The following is a 22,786-nucleotide window of genomic DNA, read 5'->3' on the forward strand; positions in this document are numbered from 1 at the left end:
GGGGAAGGAGAGGGAAGAAGGGGAAGGAGGCCATTGGCCGCATCTAGGAAGGAGACCACCAGGCGCTAGCTCATCTCTCTTCCTATCGGACGCCACCTGTTGTTGCCCTTCTCTGCGCCGCCCATGTCCGGGCTCGGCCGGTAGATAGATGGGAGTAAATAAGGGTTTGTTGTTAACATGTGGGGGTCCATATGGGTCCCATGCTGACTCGGCTGGTTGACACATGGGCCCTATAGTTTTTTTTTCCGAATCAAAATGACACGTAAGCACCACATCATTACCACATGGGACGAAGACATAGTAAAATAAACCAATATGTTGGGCCAGAAAGGAAAGCCCACAGTACTGCCCTACGTACACGGAAAGCCTATCTGTTTTCTCGATTGATTGGATCCGTCTCCTACTCTCCTCCCCACTCTAACAAAATTTCCATTCCTTTCTCTCCTGCTAATTTCCCATCTACAGATGCAGGCGACGTGCTCGACGTAATGCCGCCCACGAGCAAACATGGCGTCTCCGCCTACCAGCGAGTCCGCGATCACGTCGGCCGGCAGCGCCAGCGCCAGCGGGTTCGACTGCCTCCCCGATGATCTCGTACACCATGTCCTCTCGTTCTTGCCCGCGCCAGACGCCGCCTGCACCAGCCTTCTGTCGCGGCGGTGGCGCAACCTCTGGGTCTCCATGCCCTGCCTTGACATCGACGTAAGTGACTTCCACGACGCCTCCCAGTTCGACAGGTTCATGGACCACGTGTTGCATCTCTTGGACGACAGCGTGCCCCTGCGCTCTTTTCGCCTTCGTTCTTGCTGGATTGACGATTCTGCAGTCTCGTGGCTCAGATATGCTGTCAAACGCAAGGTCCCTGTTCTTGAATACGCTGAGCGTCAGGGATATTTCATCCATGGTTGCCATGATCTCATCTCGGCTTCTTCGTATCTGACTAAGGTGGTGCTCGAACATGTTGTGTTACATGATTGTCACTTTGGGCCATTAAACAACGGGTGCCCCGCCCTGGAAAACCTGGAGCTTTTGGAAGTTAATATCCAGTTCACAGAGATCTCGTCAACTTCACTCAAGCATCTGCGGATCGTCAACTGTATGATGGACTGTAAATTTTGGATCCGTACTCCAAATCTTCTGACAATGTGCCTTGATGGCGTAGAATGCAAGAGCTCACTATACTGGACCGTACTTAACAACAGGAGTCTTTTTACCGTCCTTGAGGACTGGCGGTACCAAATCCCAGCCGTCCATTCCGGGAGATCTAACGGCCAGGATGCCTCGGTACCGCGCGGTACTGCTTCTCCTTGAGCCGGTACTAGATGATTTCTAGCGGTGGAAGGGTAGAATTGTAACTTCGCATGCATAGAGTGCGATGGATGTGGCGGCCTCTCGGACGGCTGCGACCTCGAGACCTTCGGGCGGCGGCGGATGCAGGGACTCCGGCTTGATTACTTCCTGATCTCCTCCTCCCCGACGCTAGCACAACGGATGCCCATGGGAGCGAGCGACGACGGACGGACGGAGACCTATCGGGTGGCGAAGGTGCCGACTTCGGGGGAACCTCCTGACCCACTCTGGTCTCCTCTCGACAGCTCCGCCACTTCCTCTCCCTCCTCACTGCTCCACTCGCGACGACTGCTAGGAGCCCTCCTTCCCGTTGATAGTCCCATGCTGCTGCTACTGGTGCTCGTCCCCCGCCTCCAGCACTCTCATCCCCAGCACCTATTCTCTTCCCCCCTTCTCCCCTCTGCCTACCGTGGCCGCCTGCCTCATCAGGAGGACTATGACGCCAGTTATCATCGCCCTCCAGGCTAATTGTTCCATCTACTTGATTTCTGCCACTCAAGCTGCTCTAATACCCTTTGTTCTTTCTCTGTAAAATTTGTAGATCTGGGATGTGTGGCAATTTGTGTTTTTTTTCACTCGGAACATATCAGAACTTGTAGCAATGGAGAATCCGTGCATTTGTTTCTGCAATGAACTGGAATTGGCTGAACATTTCTGACGCATGTGGATGCTGGTTTTGCTTTGAATTTCAGTTGATATAAATGTTGTCTGTCCTATGTGGATTTCGTACGTTCTGTTTGGTGATTTACAGAACAGGGAAGTTCTGTACTTTAAAATCGGTGGCAAATTTCTGTGTTGGTGAATTTTCCTGTTATATAAATCTCTTCAACCTCTGGCTAGTGGCAAGCCACAATCTCATCCTTGATTCTCATCCTGTAGCTGTTGGCAGCAACGACTGAGTCTCAGCTTCCATAGCTTGTGCCCTATCTCACATCCATCATGGTTGGTCTGCACAGCACCAAACGTCAAAGAAAATATACCAGGCAGCTCCATTGGCGGTCGGCCCAGGATCTTGTGGCATGGCGGCACAGGATCACAGCCTACCGGGGCATGCAGCGCGGCGCGGCGCCGGAGAATGGGCGTGCGGCGGCAGCGTGGAGAGAACGATTAAGACGATGGAGTTGCATGTAGGACCGGTAATTACCCATCCCAATCCTACCCTTTTTAAATGGACGGTTAGATTTGAATGGTACCTCTTGATACCTGTACCTCGTGGTACCTCCTAAAGGATGGTAAAAATCCTCTAACAGAGTAACAACAGCTTCTGTCAGTGTGTATGGTTCTTCCCTTGAAGATTATGAAGATGAGGACTTAAGCGAAGATGAAGATGAGGACTTAAGCGATGGGCATCATATTGAGTATAATATCCTTGGTGTCCTTTCACATGCTAGAAGCCTAAAATTGGTAGCTCCGCTACGAGAGGTTTGCACAAACTACTCTGACTATTTCATCTTAAGTTGGTTTTCATTTATGTCTTGACTACTATGGTTAGTTTTATCATCGTTGATACAATAGGTAACCTAAAATTAAGTTTTGATTCTACTTTTTGGGTGTATAGGCTTTGTTCGAGGGGTGCTTATTGACATGCCCGGTCTTCAACAACTTGAAATGTTTGGTATTTGGTGACTGGTGCATGGATTTTGACCTTTATCCACTACGCTGTGTTCTTAAGCAATCACCAATATTAGAGGAGCTCTGTGTGGAACTTCGTGAGGTACGTAAATTGTTCTGCGTCTTATAACCGTGCAAGGGCAACTAAGCAATGTGTGTTTTGTGATGGTTGTGTTATTGATGAGCTTACAACTGTTGTTTAGTACTAAATGAAACATTTGGTTTTGTTATATTGCAGAAAGAGTGCGAGTATTGCAAGGAAAAAGCACCACCTTTCTCGTACTCGTATGGGGAAATATTGCCATTTAAGTGTCATCGCCTTAAGACTGTCAAAATCAAATGTGGAGAACGTGATGAAAGATTTATCGCTTTGGTGAAACTGTTTTTCAAGATCTCAGTCTGTATTGAGAAATTTGACTTAGATAGGTGGTGAGTTCGGGTACAAGCCTGTGCCTTCCTAGTCTGTGAAGGCCGTAGAAACATTAAGAAATATATATATGTCTCATGATTTAAATCCTTTTTATCTGCTACTCCATACTTTGTTTTATTCTATATTAATCGCTGTCAAAATGCTAGTAGTAGCGAAGTGAGCACAGCTCAACGGGTTAGGTTCCTTGTGGTGGAACCAGCCTACCCGGGTTCAAATCCTAGATTTGACACGGGTGCTCGCATTTACGGCTAATTATTCTTTCAGTGGTAGGTGACGCCATGTGTGCCTTCATAGGGGTAATTTCTCAAAAAAAAAATGCTAGTAGTAATTTCTCAAGTCCAGTAATGGATTTACGGGTTAAAGTTTGAAAATCTGGCAATTGTGTCATCACCATTCACTGGGGCAACGCTGACGAAGCCACCTTCTCCGGCCCAAATAAGTTGGGCCCATATAAGAATTTGCCCGTTCCCGACAGACGCTCACCGCCTCTGATCTATGTCGCCGGCGCCACCGCGGCCGCCCGCGACCCTCTCGTCGCCGTCGCCGTCGCCCCGCTCCTCCCCTGAGCTCTCCGGCCGCCGGATATGGGCCAGTGGCGGCGGCGCGGCCAGCACCACGCCCAGCACCAGTTCCCGCGCCGCATTGCGCTGCCTGGCGCGGCCCTCCTCCTGCTTTTCCTCGCCGTCTCGCTCGTCTCCTTCTCCCTCTCCGTGCCACCGCTCACCGACCACCTCGGCCTCGCCTCCTCCTCCCGACGATCCCTCGGGAGCAGCAGCTCCCGTCGCCGCCCGGTATGAACGGAAACTCTGGCGCCCACCCCCCCCCCCCCCCCCCCTCCCTGCCCCTCATTCCATCCAAGCAGCCTGGTGCCTTGGTATGATGTTTTCTCTCGCTCTGTATCCGCGAGTCCACAGCCGAACACCTCTGGCGGCGAAATGGACGGCCTCACGAGCGGCGGCTCCTCCGGCATTCCGGCTAGAATTGCTTTTTGTGTGTGTGTGTGTGTGTGTGTGTGTGTTATGGATTGTTAATGAATGAGTTTAATTTTAATCATGTGCTTGTTCTATAACCCGGTATATTCAATACCAGAGCTGAGAGCTGTTTAGACTTGTGTTTATTTGATCTGTGGAGAATATAAGTTCGGATATTGATTGGTTCAATACAAAAATGTCCTAGTAAATTGGATCATACAGGTTTATAGCATTTGTCACTGTGTCAAGTAGCAGTAGTGAAGAGGTAGGATGGGCTTCAAGCCTTGAAATGTCTGCGTAGGGAATGTTAGCTTTGATTTTTTATAACAGATGACTGATCAATTAATTATTTTTTCTCAAAATGTAGAGGAATGAAAGGGTTGCACCAATTGACCTATGGGGTTCAAAGCTCGCTAGCAACTTCTTTGGCTGCAGTAACTCTAGCGGAAAATTCCTTGGTGAGCCATTTCTCTGCACTAAGCCTCTAATTTACTGCTAAACTTTGTATAGCACATCAAACATGTTGTGTACTTTGTGTAATCGTTTATTATATGTGAATGATAAGTAAAACTTTATTTGTATCGGTGCTTAATTCATGCTACTCTTTGGAAATAGTCGAAACGTCTTTTTATTGGAATGAGTTGATTCTATCCTCTGCCTAAAGGTATTGCCTTTCTAATGTCTTCTAGATTCCAGTGTTACCACACAGCCGGATCGATATTTGATTATTGTTACAAGTGGAGGTCTCAATCAGCAGAGAACAGGGGTGAGATGCATCTCTCTCTTTTGTATAAGTATACTATCATGCACTGGGGAAGCTTCTCTATTTTGATAAAATGCAGTATACACTAGGCAAGGTTCTGAAAATGAATTAGAATTATAAACTAGAAGTGGTGAAGTTCATGAAATTTAGTAGCTATTACGCTGAGCCACACCAAATCTCTTTGTTTCTGAAGCTACTAACTTTGGAGTTGGTAGTTTGCACTCCATTTATGGATGAAACTGAACAGCATTGCAGTAATGCCATGGTTCTACATTTATTTGGAACTCTTAAGTAGTTATGTTTTTTTTCCATATTAGATATATCATGACATCTGCTTATTTCTAGATAGTTGATGCTGTTGTCGCTGCACGCATTTTAAATGCAACGCTTGTTGTTCCCGAATTGGATCAAAGATCTTTCTGGAAAGATTCAAGGTATAAAAGCATAGAGCACCTCCAAATTTTAATTCATGATCCTCTATGTGTGATTGCATATTTTAGTTGAACTGATTAACTTCTTTTCTGAATGCTCTCTGCTGCAGCAACTTTTCTGAAATATTTGATATCAACTGGTTCATCTCATTTCTTGCAAAGGATGTCAATATTATCAAAGAACCTCCAGAAAAAGGGGGTAAAGCTGTGAAACCTTATAAAATGCGCGTCCCTCGAAAATGCACTCCAAAATGTTACTTAAACCGTGTATTACCTGCACTCCTGAAGAAACATGTAAGTCGTGGACCCTGTGACTCTGTAGTAGTCTTTGTTACTAGGCTATATTAATTTTATGTGAAATTATCGTTTGTTCCTTTCCACATTCTAGATCAGATACTTGGATACTATTCGAACCTTGATAACGTTTACTGAATGTCTATGTTGGAAGTTGAGAGTGCTTTCATTCCGTGTTTATAGCTTATACATGCATTTTGTTCTTCATGCTTCTCTGTGTATTTTAGCTCTTTTTGTGGTTGAAGTTCAGAAAAATCCTCAGCCATATAGCTCATACCACTTTCTCGCTGGTTATTCAGGTCATTCGCCTGACTAAATATGATTACAGGCTCTCAAATAAGCTGGACAAGGACCTGCAAAAACTGCGTTGCCGAGTCAACTATCATGCTTTGAGATTTACTGACCCAATACAAGAATTGGGTGAAAAGTTAATAAAACGAATGCGAGAGAAGAGCAGACATTTTATTGCTCTGCACCTGAGGTATGCTTAGATAAAGCTGTCCTCAATCTGCAGGTTTCCTTATCGTTCAAAATTAACCTGTTTGATCCATTCTTTTTGCTGCACAATGAAGTGTCAACTTCTAATGACCAAAATACTGCTATTGTTGCTAAAATTATAAGGTGGTTTTCAGCTCCGACCTGTTCGCTTAACTTTGTTAGAATTAGTATGGAACAGCAAAATTATAGAGGTTGATTAATTGAAGAGAAAGTAGAGACTAAAATAACATTTCATATGTACACTCTTCCTCTTGCACTATGCATCATTTTGCTCTTTTTTTCAGCATGCACCGTCTATCCTGATGGCAGGTTTGAACCTGACATGCTTGCCTTTTCTGGGTGTTATTATGGTGGTGGAGAAAAGGAGAAAAGAGAACTAGGCTCCATTCGCAAGCGATGGAAAACTTTGCATGTATGAACAATATCATGCAGCAGATACTTTCGAAGTGAGCTAAAGTTTCCTGTTACCAACTTGTGTTCTACATTTCAGATAGGCGACCCAGAGAAAGGAAGGAGGCAAGGTCGATGCCCACTAACCCCTGAGGAGGTAGGGCTAATGTTGAGGGCATTAGGCTACAAAAGTGATGTCCATATCTATGTTGCTTCCGGTGAGATATATGGAGGGGAAGACACTTTAGCACCCCTCAAATTGCTCTTCCCCAATTACCATACCAAAGAAACATTATCCACAGAAGAGGAATTGACTCCATTCTTGGCACACTCATCTCGCATGGCGGCAATTGATTTTATTGTTTGTGATGGAAGTGATGCTTTTGTAACTAACAACAACGGTAACATGGCCAAAATTCTTGTTGGGCGAAGGTGATGCATCAGTTCTTTCCATTTGGATATTTTATTTATTTTAGTTCATCGAGCTCTAACTATCTACTGGTGCTCTCTGCAGGAGATATTTTGGCCACAAGAGAACAATCAGGCCAAGTGCTAAACAGCTCTATCCCTTATTTATGAATAGGTCAAATATTTCATGGGATGCATTCTCCTCACAGGTACAAACAATACAGAAAGGATTCATTGGAGAGCCCATGGAAATTACGCCTGGAAGAGGTGAATTCCATGCCAACCCTGCTGCCTGTATATGCGAAAAGACCGGCATAAAGTCTGTAGTCGGATCGGATTCCAGAAGTAACCGAGAAACTGTTAACAGCACTGAAATAAGTAACAAACCTATTGGTGGGCCAACATATCCTATCTATACCGATGAAGAGGCGGATCGACCTGATACTGAAGATGATCCTTCAGGGATAGGAGAAATGATTGACATGGAAGCTGAAGATGATTCATTGGCCAGCAGAGTAGATTCTGTGCTGGAGGAAATCCTTTCGGATTAATTCAGTTATGCATCTAGCTAGGAGACATTTAGCTAAGTTATGTAGATTTAACTTCTCGGACGCTTGTTGTGTGTGGTAGCAAACTAGCAATTGATGGATTTCACGCCTGAAAGTAGCTAGACCTGCAGTTGCTGGTGTACATAGATTTTTGAGGTGGACCTGTACATCAACACCTCTTGCCGCAGTGCCTCTAGCTCAATAAGGCTGGCCTCTTTTTATTTTTGGCGTCTCCACTCTCCAGCGTCGTCGGCTAGTAATTTTCTCACACTTTGTAGCAGCATGCTTGTATATCATGGAAACTTGTTTGTGCAGCAGCTTAATTCATTTTTTTTTAGTTTCATTGGGCCAAGTTTTCTTTCTCCCATCTTGAATCATTTTCTTTGTTATGACGAACTACTGTAAAGTGTAAACTTGTCTTGGGCTCGTGACACTAACATTTTGTAATATTTATTGAGAGAAAGGAGCCAACAGTATCCTGTCGTCAAAGAGTCTTCACTTTTTTGTTCAACTCTGCAAGAGAATGCTGTAAAAATGTGAGAGTGATGGATGCATACATAGATATATAGATATATCTATCTAGATTCATTAACATCAATATTAATATGGGAAATGCTAGAATGATTTACATTGTGAAACGGAGAGAGTACGTTGTACTTCTACAATTCAATTCAAGAATACATGGCTCAGCGCTTTGAGTCAGGCCAGGCAGAGAACAAAACGAATTGGAGAACAAATGCTTGGCCGGCTGCCTGCAATCTACTAGGATTCCATTTACCTCTCGCCTATTTGGCCACTAGCTTAGGATCCCAACTCTGGCAACAAGCAGAAGCGCCTAAATGGCTAAATGGAAATGCAGCTTTTTTTTTCTTACAGAATCAAAAGGAGCATCAACAACAGTGCATTAGCAAGTTTTCAAATGTCAATCATAGAAGCCAGAAACTTTTTATCTGAAACCAAAAATGAAAAAGAAAAAAAGAGAAAAAAAATTGAACACTCTTGAGTGCTTAACCTGTTAAAGTGTTCATAAAAGACACGGCACGAAGCAGGGTTTATCACATCATTTGAGATGGGGTTATCACCACCCTATAATTTGATGGATACCGCGAAGTATACTGTACGTGATTTTAAAAGCTGAGAAGGTTATCGTTCATGACAACGACAATAACCGTATGGTCCTGATAACTGGTGCTCCGTGAAGGCCATAACGGGTATGCTCGGTGACGAAAACAGGGACGCTATCAAGCTCAAACGGCTAATTCACATTTCGTAGTAATATAATTCACCGATTTTTACAAACACCAACGTTCATCTGTTCGTCCGAACTGTAGCTAGCTCTGCCGGGTCGGCCGAATCCAAATCCAGTGGAGCTGGCTCATCCAAAGACAAGATCCCGATGCCTCGTCGGCATCCGTCACGTGCGAAGTGGCTCGTTCAAGGAGCCGTCCATATCCAGCCCTCCGTATGTGTGATCGATCGACGGCGAGAGCTGTCATCTCATCTCATCTGTGAGAGAGCTGGATAAGTGTACCATTAGTCCTAGGAGCAGTATAAAAAAAGAGACGGGTGAAAAACCAAGAGAGAGTTTTACTCACTACTTAAATATCACCCTAAAATTTTTCACCCTATCACATCGAACGTTTGAACATCTATATAAAATATAAAATATAGACTAAAAAATAACTAATTATACATATTGCAACTAATTTGCGAGATGAATCTTTTAAGCCTAATTGCTTCATAATTTAACAATGTGGTGCTACAATAAATATTTGCTAATAACGGATTAATTAGACTTAATAAATTTGTCACACAGTTTACTGACGGATTCTGTAATTAGTTTTTTATTAATGCCCGAATACCTCATACGACAACTTATATAATACTCGATGTGACACGTTAAAATTTTACGCCTGATCTAAAAACACCCTATACTACCGTTGCAATGCTGTTCACCTTGAGATTTGGACGGCCCATTTGGCCAGGAATCTCTCTCATCACTCTCTCAGGCTCAACCCGACAGCCAGTTGATAACCTGTGTGTTGTTCTGGGAGGATGTGTTTAGTTCATCGTGTCAAGTGTGTGACTGTGACCGTGTGTCTAGGAGTTTGGTCGTGATGTTAAATTTTACTATTGACGACGCATCTGCGTGCCTCGGATCCTTTGCAATGCTGAGTTGCTGACAGGGTGCAGTTTGCCGTGCTTTGTTTTTTGACGACACTTTCTTCAGTACGCGCCCAGCGTCATGCCTAGAGCATGAGCAAGGAAACTGAGAATCATGTGGAAACTAGTGCTGGAACAAGTGCTTCACACACTGTAACTACTGAAACTAGTGGTTCACACTGTGAGCCACAGGGATAAAAAGCTAGTACTGCTAGTAGTAGTACTCGTGAAAACCATTCATCATTGAAGCCATGCACGAAGAAAGAGAGTTACGAACTATGCAGATCGTAACCAAAATAAATTTTCCTCCGAGGATTTAGCAATTTAGTAATATTGTCAAGTTTTAACTGAATTTCTTATGTATTTATTAAAGATTGATAAAAAAATTAAATGGATACACATTCCTGACAACTTTATTTAAAAGGTGGTATGGTTTGAAATAACCAATTTGAACCACCCCTTAATCATTTGGTAGTACATGGCGTTGTGAGCTTGTAATTAGCCAGCAAAGGCACCCAATCCTGATGCCGCTCCCAGCTTTCTCATGGCATCCCGTTTCCGTACAGCTTAACAGTCATCACGGCACACAGTAGTAGGATGGATGCGAATGTGCGGTCACGTACGGGAGGGACCAGGTAATCCGTAACATCGGACGCCATGCCAGACCACCGCGCCCGGCACGACTCCTGCTCCTCCTGCCCCCCGCCCAAACCCAAAAAAAAAGTTCTCACACAATCACACGCTGCGCTGCCACTAGTAGACGCCACGCCCTCCAGCTAATAGCCGCGCGCGTCGCCGCCGAGGGCCGCATCGTCCGCCGCGAGAAGCCGAGAACACGAGTCAACGACGAGCACCTCGCGCAGAAGATCCCCCGCTTCCCTCCGGTTCCCACCAGGGTTCATAATTTGAACGAAAACCGGTAGAATTCCGCGAAATTTCGACGTTTCAACACGATTTGGAATTAAGTTCCGATTGAAATTTCAAAGTTTAAACAGTAGATTTAGTTAAAATTTAATCAAAGTTTATTAAAAATCATGATACCGATAAGACTCGAAATTTAGTGGTCAACCGACCCTGGTTCCCACCCAGCAGTCGAGCACTAGCAGCAGGAGCCGCCGCTGCACTGCAGCGCCCCCACCAAGTCCCTTGTCCCCGCGGCCACACCGTCTCCTGTTCCCCTCCCGTGCGGAGATCAACACCGCGCATTTGGAAATGGACGGCCTCGATCCCGCCTTCGTTGCCCGCGCCGCGCCCCGCGCGCAATGGAGGAGAGGACTCCACCACCACCGTCCACCGCCCACACCTCTGCTGGTCTCTCTCTGCAACGCAACACGCACGCACGCTGCCCCACCTCTCCTCTACCTCCGCGCCGCGCCATTGCGCCTCCCCTCATTTAAACCTAAAACCAAATCCAAACGCCACACTGTAACACACACACACACACTCTCTACTCTCTCTAAGCTAAGCTAATGACAGCAGCAATGGCGCCGCCGCAGCTCGTGTCCGTGCTGGTGGCGCTCCTCTGCGTGGCGGCGGCGTCGCCGGCGGGGGTGGGGGCGGCGCGGTTCGTGTGCAACGCGACGGCGCCGCGGGCGTCCACGTGCCAGGCGCTGGTGGCGTACGCGCCGCCCAACGCCACCACGCTCGCCGCGGTGCGGGCGCTCTTCCAGCTCCGCTCCCACCGCGCGCTGCTGGCGTCCAACGGCCTGCCGCTCTCCACGCCGCCCTCCGCGCCGGCGCCCTCGCCGCTCCGCGTCCGCCTCCCCTGCCTCTGCTCCGGTGGCGCCGGCGCCACCTTCCAGCGCCCCACCTACCGCATCCGCGCCGGCGACACCCTCGACGCCATCGCCAGGGGTGTCTTCGCCGGCCTCGTCACCTACCAGGACATCGCCGCCGCCAACAACGTCTCCGACCCCAACAAGATCGCCGTCGGCCAGGAGCTCTGGATCCCCGTGCCCTGCAGCTGCGACCCCGTCGCCGGCCAGCCCGTCGTCCACTACACCTACGTCGTGCCGCCGGGGGCCTCCGTGGCCGCCATTGCTCAGGACTTCGCCACCACGGAGGCCACCGTCCTCGCCTTGAACCGGATGCCCGACGCCAAGAGCCTTCTCGCCGGCCAGGTTCTTGATGTGCCGCTCCGAGGTACTCCAGGACAAAAGGAGATGAAAAAAAAAACAACTCTTATTACTATTTATTTTCTCTATCTCCTTTTGATTTGTACTAGTAGAAGGAGCTAGTACTTCACCTAAAAATGTCTTCTAAAAAAACAACTTTTTTAAAAAGAAAAAAATCTTCTAAAAGTTGTTTCATTTGAAATGCTTTTGAGTATCTTGCTGCCATTGCCTCCAAGATACTGTATCTAGTGAAGCTCACAACCTTTTTGGCACATCCTTTTGTCTTTGGGAACTTTTTGTGCTCCTTTGTTACTAGTAGTACTTGTTTGCATTGTGTCTTTTACTAACTCTTATTGGCGCATCCAACAAAGTACATGTTGCAATAGCTGGTGTGCAAGCTGCATTTATACAATGTTTTTTTTTTTCTGAATTTCTAGGTTCTTTGTGCTGGATGAGATAGAAATGCTTAGCTGTGGGCTGAACACAAAGCTCTATCTCTTTTTGCTCCTCTTTGTACATTCTAGTACTAATCTTACCCCACAACAACCAATGTTCAGAACATGCTTTTCTCATCATTTGCCTTGAGCCCTTGAAAAGGTGTGCTTATGGATGGGCATAATAAAAAGATGCAGTAACATTTGACACTAGTTACTGGAGTACTAGTATTTCAGTCCTCCAACTTGTTTCCTGTTGCAGCTTTTGCTAGCTTATAGGAGTAGCAAGCTGCAGCGTTTATCATCCCTTAGGCTTGTATTAATCGATTATAAAGGACTGGGTCCTTGCCTGTACTGTAGGAACTTGAATGTACCTGTAGTATCCTAGTAGGAGTAATAGTAGAAAACAATGTACCGACACAGTGACATCTCCACTGAACTACTGTTAAGTGGTCATAGTTCTGGTCTTCTGAATATGCCTTGCTGCATATTGGATCTGAAGTTTAGAACATTTCCCATTCGACATATGTAACTTACCCGTAAGTCACCAAGTTAATTTGTTGTTGTCATAATCGTGGTAATGTCAGTATTGTGCAAGCTAAAATGCCCACTGCCAATTTTTTTTTGATGCTACTGTCAACTGTCTAGTACTTCCTTTCTAATTGGAATTTTAATAGACTTAGAATTTCAGAGATATAATCCCTTTTCATCTCATTGTCATACGTTCACTCTTAATAATGTTTGGGACTAACAGGTCACATATATGTGCAGCCTGCTCCTCTGCCATTAGCAGTACAGCTATAGACCGCAACCTCCTTGTTCCCAATGGAAGTTACATTCTGACTGCCAACAACTGCATCATGTGTGGCTGCAGCTCCTACACTTGGCAGTGAGTGTTCACTCTACTAAAGATCATGCTTACTGTTATTGGCAAATCCGCAAATGAGTATGTGTCGCCCGATTCTAACTCCCAACTCCCGACAAATCTCTGAATTATTCAGGCTGGATTGTCAACCAACACAAGGAATAAGCTCATCGTTCTGCCCAGCTTCAAAATGTGGAGATATGTTCCTCGGGAACACGACCACATCGCCGACATCATCTTGCGAAAGCACGGCGTGCTCGTATGCAGGGTACACCAATAGCACATCTTTCACCATCCTTGCCAATCTTACCACCAGTTCTACATGCAATGGTGAGTGCAGCTCAGATATAACACAAAACAAATACTAACTAGTACCATTTTTGTTTGCAATGAGTAACATATTGACCCCTTGTTGGTTGTACCCTGCAGCTGCTGCGATGTCTCCAATGGCGCAGCAGGCTCACTCATCGGCGTTCAGGCTGGCATCAACGTGGTTGAGATGGACTGAGCTGATCGTTTGTCTTCATGTCATTTTCTTGTGTGTAAGCTTCCTCAATCATGTTTGAGGAGCATTTCCATTCTTGTTTTCTCAGTGCCTGGACTACTGATTTCGTGGTCTCATGTTGTGAGTAATCTGGGCAGTGTAAGTGTGGACTTAATAAGTAGCTGATTGGACGTGTAAGTGTGGATGGACACCAGGGGAACACATGTTTTTGTGTTAGAATGTAGATCAGGAGACATTTGTACTGTCGAACTCTTGCAAAGGTAGTTCTATGATTTTGCTTTTAACCTTTTTTGTGTTGAGTTCGTTTATAGAGAGAACGGAATTTGGCTTTGCCTGAGATGCCTCGCTATATGGATTTATTACCTTTCACCAGCTCCTACAGCTTGTGTTCCTTGCTAGTAGATGTTTGGCAACAAGACAAGCTGTGGTTTGGTCACTACTTCTGTCGATGAACTCAAGTGCATCCGTTCAGTTTGATTTACCATGTGGAATCAGGGATGTTGGATGAACTGTGGTACACGGGACCTATTTGGAGAGTTTCTAGCTGCTGTAGTTTTCCACGGAATTTTTAGCTTCCTTTAGATTGTCACCGAGATTTTGATAATTTGTAATTATAGAATCTAAATTAAACTGACTACCAATGAATAGATTATCAGAATATTAAGTTTCTCCAAACATCCGTAGTAATAATAGATCTCAGGCAAGAGTACTACAGCTGATTGTTTCATGCTCCCATTGTTGAACGTATGCAGTAAGTCTGTTGATGAACAGTATTTGGTAATCTTCTGGGAAGAATTCATGGGCATCGTTCAGTTTGACACTTGGAGTCTTGTTAAGTTGTACTAGAAGTACGAACAAAGTAGCCAAAACAAATTTATAGGTAAAACAAATCTATTCGCGGTTTAAAATTCAATGATAATAAAAATCTCCAAAATCAATTCAGTTTCGAAATATTAATTTTGGTTGTGGCTAATCAAGCAGACCATCAGAGTGGCAGAATTTGGGATGTTGGATTATTGTTGTACTATACATGGGTTTCAGGCTGTTGGGCAGCCCAAATCATGGAAAGCCTGGACGATTTTATGCAGAAAAAATTGCAGGATATGCCCACCCAAGGGTTTTTTCCCCTGGAACGCGCTGCACGCATCCGTGGGCCGCGCCGTGCGCGAACGCGCGCGCCGCGCGCACGCCACGCCACGCCACGCCACGCCGCGCCACCTGAGCCGCCCCGCGCCGCGCCGCGCGTGACCAAAAAACCCCGGGCGCCCCAACGAAACCGCCACTTTTCCTCCTCCCCTCCGCCCCCCGTGCTCGGCGCCTCCATCATCGTGCACCGCGCCGCCCTCTTCGATCGCCCAGACGCCCACGGTGCCGTGCCCGACCCGACGCGACTCCGCGCGGCGGCTGCGCTTGCGCTGGGCGGGGGCGGGGGGCTATGGAGCTCGCTGGCGGCGGGACGGGGGTCGTGCGGCAGCGCGCCGAGCCGCTGGGTGCTGGCCTCCTACTACGCGGCGGCGGGCGGAGTGTGGGGGGAGGAGGGATCGGCTGCGCCCGTCGCGCCACCCTGCGGGGGCTCGCGCTGTCTCCCCTCGCGAGACGGGCGGTCTCGGCCGCGGGTGGGCACTTCCTCCCCAGGCGCGCCGTTCGCGCGGCGGCCGCCGCCGGCGATGGGGGATTCTACGGCGAGGAGGATGCCGCCAGCGACCAGCCGTTTCCGGCGCGCGCGTCTCCCTCCGATGACGCGAACGATTCTACCGCGGTGCGGTAAGTCGTAAACTCTGTGCTTGTTGTGATAAAAATGTTTTTCGAGTATTCGATGATTTCACTTTTGCCTATGGAGACTGTTTGGGGTGATGCGTGTTCAGTGTGTTCGTTGCGCTCTCAGCAGTTTAGGTGGGGATCATCCTGGAGAAATCAAGAAGGAGCTATTGAATCTGGCTTTACCGGCCATAGTTGGACAAGCAATCGATCCTGTGGCGCAGCTGTTAGAGACTGCATATATTGGTCGTTTAGGTAAATTTTCTCATCTTAAATATGAGTGACAGCAGTGTAGTGTCTGAGAAAACGAATTCAGTTCTGTGATTCCTTACAAATTGTTATGGTGTTATTTTTCTGAAACTTTGATAGGTCCTGTAGAGCTTGCCTCAGCTGCCGTGGGTGTGTCAGTCTTCAATATTATATCAAAACTGTTTAACATCCCACTCTTAAGCATCACAACCTCATTTGTGGCTGAAGATGTTGCAAGACATGATTCCGATCAGTTTACTTCAGGTACTTGATGCTTACTTACTCTTATTTGCTGAAGAAATACATTGATTTAAGAATTGGGAGCTAAATTTCTCTGATGATGCACAGAAGGGAACATGTCTAGTGAGAGTGGAGGAAGGAAGAGACTCCCCTCCATTTCTTCAGCTATACTTTTGGCTGCTGCAATTGGTGTCATTGAGGCCTCAGCTTTGATTCTGGGGTCTGAAATACTCCTCAGCATTATGGGTGTGTCACATGTATGTTCAAGAATCTCATACCAATGCATTGATGCTATCCTATATGGATGCTAAACTTTAGCATATCCTTCACACTTTCGGTAGAGACTCTATTTTACTAAACCCTTGATGCAGTACTCTCCATTTATTTCTTCGGCAGGCGTCAACCATGCATAGTCCTGCAAAGTTGTTTCTTTCTTTAAGGGCACTTGGTGCTCCTGCCGTAGTGGTTTCATTGGCTATTCAAGGTATCTTTCGTGGATTGAAAGACACAAAGACACCTCTACTTTACAGTGGTAAGACTTATCACCTGCTAAATTCAATGATTTCCTATCACTTCTAGACTGTCGATTAGAATTTCAAAAGTAAATATACTGGATGGAGATATTATCCCATTGTCAGTACATCATAAAAGTTTATGATCATTAATTTTCTCTCTTAGTGACATTTGTTCTGAGTCTTCTGACAACTGAACAAAACATATATAGTCACTTACGGATCAATGCTGAATCTTCAGGCTTGGGCAACATCTCAGCTGTGCTTCTACTTCCCTTTCTCGTGTATTCGCTGAACCTTGGATTAAATGGAGCAGCTCTCGCAACTATTGCTTCACAGTATGTATTGCATTTAAATATATTCAAACAATTTCATCCAGACGTGCCACAATTTCAGGAACACACAAACTGTTTTATAGTTTAAAATTGATACAATTGTCAAATTGGTTAAAATAAACAGATGAGACAAGCTAAAATATATGTCTGTTACTGTTTCTAATAGGTTTTTTCTTTTCTGGGGTCCCAATTGTTTATCGCTTAAAGTAAGAGGGAATAGACTGTTTGAGTTTTCCATCAATGTGCTAACTAATCCTGTTTTAGTTTGTTTGCTTAAGAAATGTGCACCCCTTCCATCTTATTTATTTTTTTCTAGAATTTTTCCTACATATCGTTGATGTATTATTTGTTTGCTGCCTTTTGTTATCGAAATGTCTAGGTATCTTGGTATGTTTCTGCTCCTTTGGTCTTTAAGCAAAAGAGCAGTTCTACTGCCTCCAAAAATTGAAGACCTTGATTTCGTTGGGTACATAAAATCTGGTGAGTGGTATGTCCATATGTGGTTATTATTTTACTGTTAAGTAACTTTTGATGCTTCCAGGCTTTTGATGCACATGTTGTATTTTATGAATACTAACTTGCGCTAGCTTTTACTTTGCAACTCTAATATTTATGTACACCTTAGTGACATAACTCTTGCCTTTGTACAAGTTCTGAATACTTTTCAAACTTTCTAGGTGGCATGCTATTAGGGAGAACTCTTTCAGTTCTTATAACAATGACCCTTGGAACTGCAATGGCTGCTAGGCAAGGCACAATAGCCATGGCTGCTCATCAAATATGTCTACAGGTTTGGCTGGCGGTATCATTACTTTCGGATGCATTGGCTGTTTCTGCCCAGGTGCAACTCTCTTTTGTAATGTAATTTTGTATTTCTTTGAAAAGCTTTACATTCACTATGTTTTTTTTTTTTGGCAAACATCGGTGACTTATCTTGCCCAATGACCTTATGGGGTTTGAAGTTTTCAACTAAAATATGCAAAACTGTGGGGTGCACTTAAGTCAGTACAGAATTAAGCCTTAACAAACATGCTCTCTCTAGAATTCCCCTTTTGTGAGAGGCTTGGGATGGTTGAATTTCCTCAATCATTCAACCATCCCATGGTATATGACATTTAAGCATGATCCCAATTTCTCTTGAACAGGGCCTTAGTGCATTCAATTTATTTTAGACCTACTTGATTGCAGGCATTGATTGCAAGTTCTTTTGCCAAGCTTGACTATGAAAAGGTCAAGGAGGTCACATACTATGTCTTGAAGGTAATAAATAACAACCTTTATTAAATTACGCAGGTGTTATCTTCTATTGTTGGATATTATTCATTGAGCATGTATCGAAGCAACTTACAACTGAACTCTATTTTCCAGATAGGACTGCTTGTTGGTGCAGCTTTAGCCCTTCTTCTGTTTGCCTCTTTTGGTAGAATTGCAGAACTGTTCTCCAAAGATCCTATGGTTCTACAAATTGTTGGGAGTGGTGTTCTGGTATGTGCCCCTTTTTTTTGTCATACTACAATAAGATCTTCAGCACTGTCAACGTCATCTTTACCCGTTCTGTTTTTGTTTTTGAAGTTTGTTAGTGCCAGCCAACCAATTAATGCCCTAGCTTTTATCTTCGATGGACTTCACTTCGGTGTCTCAGACTTCTCATATTCTGCTTCTTCAATGGTATATACACTTACATAATAAATCTGTAATATTTTGATCTTGCATTAGCTGCAACTATTTAGTTTGCCACTGTGTCCTTTCCTTTCTGCTGTGATTAATTACTGTCTTTTGTCTACAGATTACTGTTGGGGCAATATCTTCTTTATTTTTGCTATATGCTCCCAAAGTTTTTGGCCTCCCTGGGGTTTGGGCTGGGCTGGCTCTTTTCATGGGTTTGCGCATGACTGCAGGATTTTTGAGGCAAGTTTTTCTTTCTGACTTCCTCTCGTGATTTGCTGAACTGTAGGAGACAATTTGAGGTTATCTTTGATATGTATTGTTATCTTTTCTGTACTATAATGGATGGAGTAAATAGCAGAGTTTAACTTCCCCTGAAAATGCAGCTGTTACAACATTTGCATATAGGTTTTGTTGAGCTCTATTTCAGTCATTTCAAATACAGAATTACTGTGCTGGTTTGTAAATATATTGTTTGCATATGTTGATTGTCTTCAGAATCGTTCATATGCTTGCAAGCATTTAATGGATGCAAACCTTTCATTGTTGTGGTGCAAACTTTGGCTCCTGCTGATCATAACCAGGCTGTTTGATCATGTTGTGACATTTACCTATCTACTTTACAGATTGGGTTCGAGAGCAGGTCCTTGGTGGTTTTTGCACCAGAAAGAGCCAACATACAAGTTAGTGAAAATGTATTCTTGGTTGTGATGTTTTATTGATTCGTTTAATAATAAGTAACTAATCATTACCGCTACTTCTATACCAAGAATTGAACTAGACGTGAGATGCTGTTAATTTGAAGTTTTGAACCAATCTACATATGGCTCAATTTAAGTCTAAATTGAGTCTCATGCTAGTGCCATCTTCCCATACCTGACATATACAGTGATATCATCTGTTGTTAAACAATAAGATATATCTTTCTCACTAGTAAAACAAAGAAGGTACATCTAATTAAAAAAAAGATATCCTTTTCCAACCTATCATGGATTACGCTTAGCATATTTTCTAGTGCACCATGACAGAAGTACATTTACAAAGAGATTACTAATTAGTTTTAATTTTAGGAGACAAAGACAACCCTTTAATCTGAATAAGGTTCTTTGGCTGTAACATTACCACATTGGTTTGGCATCTAGTTGTTATCTTTTGGTAGAAAATATAGTGATGATTGCATCTTTAGGGTATGCACATAGCTGGTAGTATTTTTGCTAATACATTGTTATATGCAGATTACACTCAAGTACATGTTGATGTTGGGCTGCAGGGGATAAATAGGAAGATAGAGAATGGAAGTGATCAAAGGTGCATTATACTCAACAGACTAGTTCAATATATTTTGTTCTTAGCATTGTGTTGACTTTTGCAAATGTTTTGGACTTTAGGTAGATTTACATGATATTAACTGAAGTACAAGCATAAATTCACATAAATTGAGAACTAACTCTCTCTCTCTCTCTCTCTCTCTCTCTGAAAGTAGAAGTGTGTAAAGAACATGGTAGATTCTATTTTATATTGTTATGATAACAACAAACTTGAAAGATATAAAACCTTTCTAATCAATCAGTAGGATCCTGGAGGCAGTACTTGTGTTCTTTTCCTATGAATATACTTGTAGGGTAGTCGTCAGTAAAGACTCGCATAATCAGCAGGCCCATATGGCTGGAACCATTCAGCCAGTACTCCTTTCTTCCTTTTAGGGTTGCATCCAATGTCTTGGCATAAGATATCGTTAAACCAAATGTTAACGGTGCTTATACAGGACCTGCGAAAGTACTTTCCGTTGTAAAGATCCTTATATTTAGCCCACTCTGCTACACTCTCTTCCATACATCTTATGCTTGGTAATTTGAAGCGACCACCCAGGAAATGCGTAACCCAATTGGCCATCCTTTCTGAGGCATATATGTTGGTAAGGCTCTCAGAGTATCCAACAATTGCTAACTGAGGAATCCGAGGATGGATGCATTCTCTGCAAGTTTCAAATATTTTGGTAAATGGGAAATGAACGTACAGGCTTTAACTAGTAAACATTAAAACTTAAACATGATGTATCAAGTTTATTAAATTCTCATCATCCCAAATTATGCTAACTACTGGCTTATTGTTATCAAAACCATTGGAATTTCGTAATGATACCTATTAGCTGCTCTGGAGCGTAAAAATTGGTTAATAGCTTCAACAGCTGATGGACATTTTCATGCATAATAGCAGTGCACTAATTTTGCGGACATAATGTTATCCCTTGTTCCTGTCTATTCACTGTATTGTTCTCAAAGTATGCACACTAACCAAAGAAATGTTGAACTTCTACCTGTATAGAGGGACCGCAGTAGCTGATGACCCTGCCACTTTCTCTTTGCACCAGTTTGCTGTGAAGATGTCTCTAAGTTTCTGATCTCCCCTAAATCCTGTTGCTAGAATTACAATGTCACTCTTTATGTGTTCATTTCCATCTTCCAGGATGATTCCATCATTAAAGAAGCTGAACCTCTTGGATTTCTTGAGAATAATGCTGCCTTCATCAACCTTATCATAAAACCCCTCTGGTAGCATTGCAATCAAGCAAGACGACATGGCAAAGGAGAAGCTGTAGTCAGGAACCATCCCATGCTTTTGTAAAGGAATGCTTTGCTTGAAGTAAGTTTCAATTACTTTTGAGATTGCCCATCTCTGAAAAAGCAGATGGAAAGAAATATTTTCAGTTTTGTGGGTTCTCAAGCTTATTAGTCTGAATGAAAGTTGAACTGGTTTCTAAACTCCAATTAAATTGAAGTGCTAATGTACCAAGGGAGAGAGCGCAGTGGCTAAAACATAATATAGAAATCCTTCACCGGGTTTATGAACTAGTAGCTGTGAAATACGGTTAAGATAGAAGTAACTGAGGTCAACTCCGCAAATACTAGATTTGTGTACCAACCAGTGCCTTGTTCTATATATCATGGTACATGGCTGGGTTTCACCTACATTTTGAACAGAAGTGTTAGCCATATGTTCTTTAGACTGATTATTGCCAGTTAGTGAGGAGCTGATTCTGTTTGACGCACCATTCACCTTGGCGACCTCTGCAGCGATGTCAAATGCAGATTTTCCAGAGCCTATTATAGTCACCTTCTTCCCTTTGACAAATTCAGCTGCATTATCCATGTAAGAGTAATCTATTGAGTGCAAGATTTTCCCCTTGAACAACTCTAGGCCACTGTTTGCCGGAAATTCTGGGATATTTGGGCTTCCGCTGTGCCTTCCAATGCACACGATTAGAAAATCCACTAGAAAAACCTGTGACAACAGGAGATCAACATACAAAGTTGCAGTATGGCATACAATTTTCTTCACACAAAAGGTGAAATACATTATATTGTTGGTTCAAGCAGATTTGCTGACTTCATATTATTCTTGTTCAGGGTGAGGATGCTGTTCTATTTTCATTGCTAGATAATGTCTTTTCTCACATGTTACTCCATTCCTATGCACCAGTGTGAATTTGATAAATATGCAAGGTGAATGCACATACCTCAATGTTACCAATTTTCAAGTCCTTCACGGTGAGGCGCCACACCCCATCTTTCTGAGCACCAAATGCCTCACCATTGCCAGACCAGTGCTCCCACTGCATTATCTCTCCCTCGGTTGCACCAAGGTATTCAACTCCAAGCACCTGGCTATTGAACCTGATGCACTTGAGGAGATCAAACTCGCTGGCATATGACCTCAGGTACTCCATGACCTTCCTATGGCTTGGGTACTTCTCTGTCACAGTTGCTGGCCATGCCAGGTCTGAGAACCTGAATGCCGTGGTTGGTGCCTGGAGCCTTGTTGACTCCAAGGTGTGTGCCCAGACGCCACCGATGGTGTCGTCTGCTTCGAACACGATTGGGTTGAATCCTTTGTCCAGTGAGTGCTTGCATGCTGCTAGGCCGCTCACACCGGCGCCGATGATGCCAACCCTCTTCCTGTCCATTTTCTTGCTCTGCGTCCAGGTTCTTGGGAGGAAGGAAGAAGATGGGGGTAGATGTTATAGAATGTTGCTGATTGATTGATTCTTTGGATAAGTTAAATTAGATTTTTTTGGAGTTGGTGGATCTTTTCCGGGGATTGGATGGGGGCCAAACCACCACCACTTGCTTGCTTGGCGTCTTCACTGTTTGCTGGTTCTAGCCCTGTCAGCCTCTGGTAGTTTGTCCCTTTTTTTCCGCTGTGAGTTTTTCTTTTTGTGTGTTTGTGTTCAGTGGGAGGTTGGGAGTGGTAA

General features: G+C 44.3%; 4 protein-coding genes across 10 annotated transcripts; 3 read left to right on the top strand and 1 right to left on the bottom strand.

Moving 5' to 3' along the window:
- The first annotated feature begins 507 nt into the window (after positions 1-507).
- Positions 508-8,037, top strand: LOC9269322 (O-fucosyltransferase 6). 3 transcript variants are annotated; one of them, XM_066304386.1, is made up of 13 exons: positions 508-1,294; positions 2,645-2,772; positions 2,909-3,064; positions 3,200-3,390; positions 4,585-4,627; positions 4,730-4,820; positions 5,052-5,128; positions 5,471-5,559; positions 5,667-5,850; positions 6,150-6,331; positions 6,658-6,760; positions 6,839-7,170; positions 7,253-8,037. In XM_066304386.1, exons 1-13 carry the CDS (start codon positions 508-510, stop codon positions 7,695-7,697), a joined length of 2,808 nt encoding a protein of 935 aa, XP_066160483.1. In that variant the 3' UTR covers positions 7,698-8,037. The 3 variants fall into 3 exon arrangements, with proteins under 3 accessions (XP_066160483.1, XP_025876303.1, XP_015651396.1); XM_026020518.2 differs by lacking the exons at positions 508-1,294; positions 2,645-2,772; positions 2,909-3,064; positions 3,200-3,390; positions 4,585-4,627 and adding exons at positions 3,856-4,182; positions 4,306-4,378 and having other exon boundaries at positions 4,740-4,820; XM_015795910.3 differs by lacking the exons at positions 508-1,294; positions 2,645-2,772; positions 2,909-3,064; positions 3,200-3,390; positions 4,585-4,627 and adding an exon at positions 3,856-4,182.
- Positions 8,038-11,279: 3,242 nt separating this feature from the next.
- Positions 11,280-14,059, top strand: LOC4347773 (chitin elicitor-binding protein-like). Its single transcript, XM_015755430.3, has 4 exons — positions 11,280-11,999; positions 13,177-13,294; positions 13,407-13,600; positions 13,700-14,059. The coding sequence occupies exons 1-4, from the start codon at positions 11,327-11,329 to the stop codon at positions 13,834-13,836; spliced, it is 1,122 nt and encodes a 373-aa protein (XP_015610916.1). The 5' UTR covers positions 11,280-11,326; the 3' UTR covers positions 13,837-14,059.
- Positions 14,060-15,056: 997 nt separating this feature from the next.
- Positions 15,057-21,302, top strand: LOC4347774 (protein DETOXIFICATION 45, chloroplastic). 5 transcript variants are annotated; one of them, XM_066304287.1, is made up of 15 exons: positions 15,057-15,539; positions 15,661-15,788; positions 15,903-16,046; positions 16,131-16,279; positions 16,419-16,554; positions 16,776-16,872; positions 17,249-17,349; positions 17,547-17,710; positions 18,058-18,129; positions 18,238-18,354; positions 18,442-18,537; positions 18,656-18,777; positions 19,161-19,217; positions 19,770-19,842; positions 20,860-21,302. In XM_066304287.1, exons 1-14 carry the CDS (start codon positions 15,211-15,213, stop codon positions 19,789-19,791), a joined length of 1,734 nt encoding a protein of 577 aa, XP_066160384.1. In that variant the 5' UTR covers positions 15,057-15,210; the 3' UTR covers positions 19,792-19,842; positions 20,860-21,302. The 5 variants fall into 5 exon arrangements, with proteins under 5 accessions (XP_066160384.1, XP_015612282.1, XP_015612284.1 ...); XM_015756796.3 differs by having other exon boundaries at positions 21,001-21,302; XM_015756798.3 differs by having other exon boundaries at positions 16,134-16,279; positions 21,001-21,302.
- Positions 20,021-22,633, bottom strand: LOC4347775 (probable flavin-containing monooxygenase 1). Its single transcript, XM_015756799.3, has 5 exons — positions 22,052-22,633; positions 21,585-21,816; positions 21,325-21,500; positions 20,852-21,210; positions 20,021-20,509 (listed from the first exon to the last, which is right to left on the bottom strand). The coding sequence occupies exons 1-5, from the start codon at positions 22,496-22,498 to the stop codon at positions 20,164-20,166; spliced, it is 1,560 nt and encodes a 519-aa protein (XP_015612285.1). The 5' UTR covers positions 22,499-22,633; the 3' UTR covers positions 20,021-20,163.
- Positions 22,634-22,786: the final 153 nt, after the last annotated feature.

This window comes from Oryza sativa, chromosome 9 (genome assembly GCF_034140825.1).
Source record: "Oryza sativa Japonica Group chromosome 9, ASM3414082v1".
NCBI lineage: Eukaryota > Viridiplantae > Streptophyta > Magnoliopsida > Poales > Poaceae > Oryza > Oryza sativa.